We start from the raw sequence: 5,812 nt of genomic DNA, 5'->3' as shown, positions 1-5,812 counted from the left end.
TGAACCGCAGCGGCCAACTTCTGCTGAGAGCAAATAAACCGTGAGTGGGTGGAAAACAGTGAGCACAAGTATTTAGGAATTAAACTAATTTAGCAATTAGTTGCAATTAAACTGATTTCAAAGAGCTCAGGCGCTTACGGCTGGTAACACTCATTCCTAGGAGCAGCAATACAACCATACGCAGTTAGATATGCTGCATGAAAGAAAACCTGATCAGAAATGTCCAGATACATCAGCAGTCAAAACAGAAGAGACTGACACAAAAACAGTTTGCTAATACTGGGAAAGCTTTTTCCTCGCTCAACAGAGGTGCCCTGTGCTGCAGCAGAAGCTGGAGGGCTACCAGCGTCAGTGGGAGGGAGACAGTCTGCTGCTCGTGGAGGTAAACCTTATGCACAAAGAGATCACAGAATCATAGAACCCCAGGTAGGAAGGAACCTCAAGGATCATCTGGCCCAACCTTGCTAGGCAAGAGCCCAGTCTAGACAAGATGGCCCAAGCACTCTGTCCAGCTGTGTCTGGACAATGTGTTCAATGTGGTGGAGTCAACCCCTCCCCTGGGGAGATTATCCCAATGGGTGACTGTTCTCATGGGGAAAAATTTCCCTCTCATGTCCAGTCAGAATCTCCCCAAGAGCAACTTGTGCCCGTTCCCCCTTGTCCTCTCCATGGGACTCCTTGTGAAAAGGGAGTCTCCATCCTTTTTGTAGCCACCCTTTACATACTGGTACGTGGTGATGAGATCCCCTCGGATCTCATCACCGAGGGGATCTTTTCTCAAGGCCGAACAAACCCAGCTCTCCCAGCCCATCCCCGTACAGCTGAGAGAGGCTTCCCAGCCCTTGGATCATCTTGGTGGCCCTGCTCTGGGCCCCCTCCAGCCTGCCCACAGGTTTTTTTGTATAGATATGGACAACTGGGGATCTTCCTTCAGTCGTCCACCCACAAGATGAGGTGAGCATCTCTGATACTGATGGCACTTCCAGCTGATTTGATCTTGACAGAAAATGAGGCTGCCGCTAGCACCTGTACTCCCACTACCACCACAATATGCTTCCAGCAGCCAACAAGGCAGTCCCAGGAACAGGGATCCTCCTTTAGACACTGTGAAACACCTGGAGATACTGGGTCATGAAGCCAGCACAGTGTCAGAGATCACAGCTCACACTAGAGTGCTTTCCCTTGGAGACCAGCCAAAAAGCTTGGCCTCAACTGGGTTGTGTCCGAAGGCCGAGATGAGAAACAAATTACTGAAAAGCTCTTCAAAATCCTTTTACAAAACCTGTCAGTTCAGAAAGAAGCACCAGTCGTTAAATGAGCACAACCTTTCCAGGATCCAGCAAGTGACTTCAGCAACTCCTCTCCCAAGACCAGACCCCAAATCGCTGTTTTTGAAGCAAGAAATAGCCAACCCTTCTACAGGACTTTTCAACTTGGTCACTTCTAAAACCAGCCCTCCAGGGTGAAGGACAGGAGATGATTTTATGGCATTACGTTAATTTCTGCCATGGGCATCCAATGGCCAGAAGACCATTTATCTTAAAACAATGACAGTTTTACAAAAAAAGGGGGAAAAAAGCAGTGTGATCTGGCCCCTATCCCAAGTCCCACTTGCAACACAGTTAAGAATTACCTGGATTTTAAAAGAATATATCCAATCCACAGAAACCCACCCAAAGTTGACAGTGCATTGTGACCAGATGCCTCAGGAGCGGAGACGAAGCTACCACTACCACAGCAATTCCAGTTCCCCTCTTGAAGCGTGAGGGGGAGCAGCTCTGGGTTTGAGATCAATGAGGTTGAGCGCCTGAATCTATTCCAGGGGAAAACCAGAGTCTAACCTGACCACTGATTTCTCCAAAGCCAGAGGTCGAAGATGAGTTGGAGGTGAGCTACCTAGCAGCTCTACAATGCCATGGCACCTGTACATCAGGGGAGCAAGAGCTAGGCACCATATGTACAAAAATCCAGGCTTGAGACTCCCTTGGAGCAACGGCTCCAACATCTATCAAGGGGGATGGATCCTACCTACCCCCAAAGAAGAAAACACTGCAGTCCCAAAGGGGAATAGCTCAGCCCCCTTCTAAGCGTCGGTTACTGCAACAGATTAACTCAGTCCCTGTAGATTTGGTCTCAAAAGATCTTTCTGTAGCCCCGTGAGCAGCATCTCCCCATAGAGCAACACGGAGGTGATGCACGGCGATGAGAGGAACGTTGACTCATCAGCTATCAAGCCCTTCTGCTTCAGCTGTAAGCACTGAAAAGGAGCATCACACCAGGAGAGAAAACTTGAGGCACCTGCTGAATCCATGCCTCGTACGCAGCGGACATGGCCCATCGGCAACAAGACGCTCTGCGCAGCACAAGGCCGATGCCGTATGGGTAGGTCTACGCAAACCTTGCAAGTCAGCAAGCTCTGACCTAGCATCAGAGACTCCTAAACCCACAGCACTGAAGTTTTTCAGGTGGTTACAGCCAAAGCTTTGTCTTAGTAAGGATGGATGAGGACTAGGCGGTGGAACAGGTGGCCTTCCCATAGGACACGCCACAGACTGGGCAGATCTGCTGTCCCTCTCACCACCAGTGACATAGGTGCTTTGAGAGAAGTGCCAAAGCCTGATACTGAGCTGGGTTCCAAAAACTTTTGAGGTATACTCATCCCACCCCAAGAGCTGAAGGCTCACAAAAGCCCACGTAGGCAGCTCTTCATCTCCCGATACCAATAGCGCCCATTTCTCAGAGGAAACACCTGAACCGATGGTGTTAAAGAGGAGAAAGGCATGAGTAGGACACAACTCATTCAGAAATGCTAAGTCCCAGCCTGGAGAAAGACTGTGCTGAGCTAAGGAAGCAGGGCTGGGCAGGATCATCAGGGCTTCTGAAAAACAAAGGAGAAGACAGCAGGAGTAGAGGCGCCCTGAGCTCTAGAGCTCACGTGGCTTCTGCTTTCTTGCTCAGGACTGAGGACCACGTGGGCCTCTCCAAACTGCAGAGCAACCTTCTTGTAGAAGCATCTTTAACGACGGAACTTCCAGATGTCGTTCTGCATGCAACGCTGGAGTGCATACAGACAACAAATATCGGAGTTCCACTTCAGACTGTTAATACCTCCAATTCCCTGTGCAGTTCAGTACGGAATAAACAGCAACAGCGACGACCTTTACTTAGGTCTGGCTCATGTCACTAACTCAGAAAAACCACAGGAGCAAATTCTTTCCATATATTAAGGAACTCCCTTAAAGCAGAAGTTTTAGGCTGCAGTTTTAAGGATACCTGCAGTTTGTTTTCAGGAACACTTGGAATAGAATATGTATATTTAAAAAAAAATAAAAAAAAAAAAAAAAAAAAAGAGAATCATCATGCTCGTGGGCAATTAGCAATGCTGCTAGGAAAGCTTTGAACCCGAGGGAATTACTGACCTCCAGCTGCAACTTCAGGTTGTTAGCGGTGCTTCCTCTCCCATCGCCCAGCTCCGTCATCCAAATCCAGAGGAGAGATAAGCCGTGACACTCCAGGAAGGACTTCAGGCAGGACTGCGAGTGCGTGTTCTGGATGAGCCAAAGTTAGAGAGAGTCCGTGGGAATGGCCAGAGACTTACAGGCAAAACCCCCTTCGATTTCCACAGGCTGCCATGGCTAACTGCTCGACCGGGCCGATGTTACCTGTCAAACCCGCTGCAGAAACCAGAACTAGGCACCTGCCAAGATCAGCGCACGTCCTGTGTAATTTAAGTGGCCGTAACTGCCGGGTCTGGAGCTGTAACGCATGCAGCGGAACCGTTCTAACCGTTACCCGCTGGGCAGCTCGTACCGGGGAATAAAACGTCACGATAATGGATTGCGCAGAGAACTGGCTGCGACTCCTCTGCGGGCAGGCAGGGGTGAGAAGGCAGGATAATCTTGGAGATAAGAGAGCTATGGTTTTAAGCCAACAAATTACTCGTTTACAATCTAAATCCCTCCTGTACAACTCGCTTCAAGACAGGGGCATTTTGCATCACCACCCAAGTTCTCCCAAATACGAAACGAGCCAAGGGTGGAGGTTACGCACCCAAGCAGAACCGCTCGGCTCGCGCTCGGGATGCCGGCAGAAGCGCGAGACCGTTCGCCCACCTTCCCCCTCCCCCTCTAACGAGAGCCCCAAGGACACTGCTCTACCAGGACATGGTTTCCTCCCCTGCAGCCGGCACCTCCTCACCTGTATGAGTTTGAGGCAGGTGAGCTTCTGCTCCAGAGTTTCGATCCGAACCATCAGCCGGGATAAGCTGAGGACTTGGTTCTTATCGGAGAGACCCTCTCCATTCTCCAGCAGCGCTTCCAGCTCCCCGTCCACCTATGACGGCCAAAAAAAACCCCAAAACAACTCTCAGGTCGTGCCAGGCTCATGCCACTCTATGTGATGGCAGAGATAATCCATTCCCTGGCTTGGAGAGCCAGGAGAAGCCTCTCCCCAACAATTTGCCCATAGGGAAAAGCAGCCTGGCTTGAATTCGACTCAACGTGGTTGGGTTTCCTTTATCTGGCCTATTATAGGGGTGGGTTTTAGGACTTTAAATCCCGTACAAGAGCGCTCCATTCCTATCAGTTCTGTTTATACTGGGGACAGAGGGCAGCCAGTTGCACTCCCGCCTGACACGCAGGCAGGAATCCCCCGACTCCCAATATCCCAGGGAATGGTGCCTTTTAGATGTACACATCTAACGCTGCACAGAGGAAATTCCAGGTGCCTGCACCAAAATACTCCCTTTTTATCCTTGCACCTAGGAAAACAGATGTGCGCTGAGAGATTATCCTTAATTGCAGAGAGATTTACTTCTTTAAACACCTAACCGGTATTTACGATCTTCACAACCAGAGGCGCATTCCTCTCCGTGTGGACACCAAAATTAGCGACGTTCATAATTTAGCCTACTGCTCGGTGCCACCAATTAGCATTTTAAAAGCACTTATAAACGACTTATAAATGATTTCTTGGCTTCCTGCCTCTCCGGTACAGTAAATAAAGACGAAGCCAGCGTTTTCAAAGGTAGCTTCTCCCAAAAGAGCAGGTAACAAATCTGATTTGTAGGCATCGAGATTTATATCTTCAAGGAGAGAGCAGTCACATCTCGTAGGAAGCAAAAGGAGCCCATCCGAGTCTCCTGCAGCCATCTGCACCCAGGAAAAACTCCCTTTTTACTCCTTTGCTCAGATTTCCCTGCGGTTTCCTACATCTACCGTGTGAACCCATCGCTGCAATTCAATCCGGGGAGTAGCTTCATAGAAGAGGATTACGTGCATGAAAGGCTATAAAAAGACTTAAAAAAAAAAAAAGGCTGGATTTAAGTAACATATTTCATTCACGTCCCTCTGCAAACACAACTGTAACTGAAGTCAGCACAAAGGCAGCACACGTTCATACAAGTTCCTCCTGGAAGCTACCTTACCTCTAGGCTAAAGCAATTAAGAGATTCAAATTTCACATCCCAGCCTGGAGATGGCAAACATCTGCGCCCTTTCAGCTGTCAAATTTCAGGTAATGTCCTAAACGGTGAAGCTGGTATTGCCCGTCTTTCACCGACGTTTAAAAATCATGCAACACAAACCAAATTTTTAAAACCACATAGAATTTAGCATGGGTTTTAGTAGCATGCAGTATGGATAACAGGCTAAAGTCCCTCTCTGGTGGGACTTTGTGCTAAGCTGTGTTCAGTTTTGGGCCCCTCCCTACAAGAAAGACGTTGCGTTGCTGGAGCATGTCCAGAGGAAAGCAACCAAGCTGGGGAGGGGTCTGGAGCCCCAGGCTGCTGGGGAGCGGCTGGGGGAGCTGGGGG

General features: G+C 49.2%; 1 protein-coding gene across 1 annotated transcript in view; it reads right to left on the bottom strand.

The window, feature by feature from the left end:
• SETD2 (SET domain containing 2, histone lysine methyltransferase) overlaps positions 1-5,812 on the bottom strand; it is a 68,449-nt gene that overhangs the window by 35,974 nt on the left and 26,663 nt on the right. Inside the window, exons 10-11 of the mRNA XM_035891086.1 lie at positions 4,198-4,332; positions 3,420-3,548 (exon numbers count right to left, since the gene is read on the bottom strand). Coding sequence (XP_035746979.1) covers positions 3,420-3,548; positions 4,198-4,332 — 264 coding nt within the window. The remainder of the gene's footprint in view (positions 1-3,419; positions 3,549-4,197; positions 4,333-5,812) is intronic.

Source organism: Egretta garzetta, unplaced genomic scaffold (genome assembly GCF_000687185.1).
Source record: "Egretta garzetta isolate BGI_Z169 unplaced genomic scaffold, ASM68718v1 scaffold513, whole genome shotgun sequence".
Classification (NCBI taxonomy): domain Eukaryota; kingdom Metazoa; phylum Chordata; class Aves; order Pelecaniformes; family Ardeidae; genus Egretta; species Egretta garzetta.
Note: the sequence above shows the minus strand (reverse complement) of the source record. Positions and strands in the feature narration are given on the sequence as shown.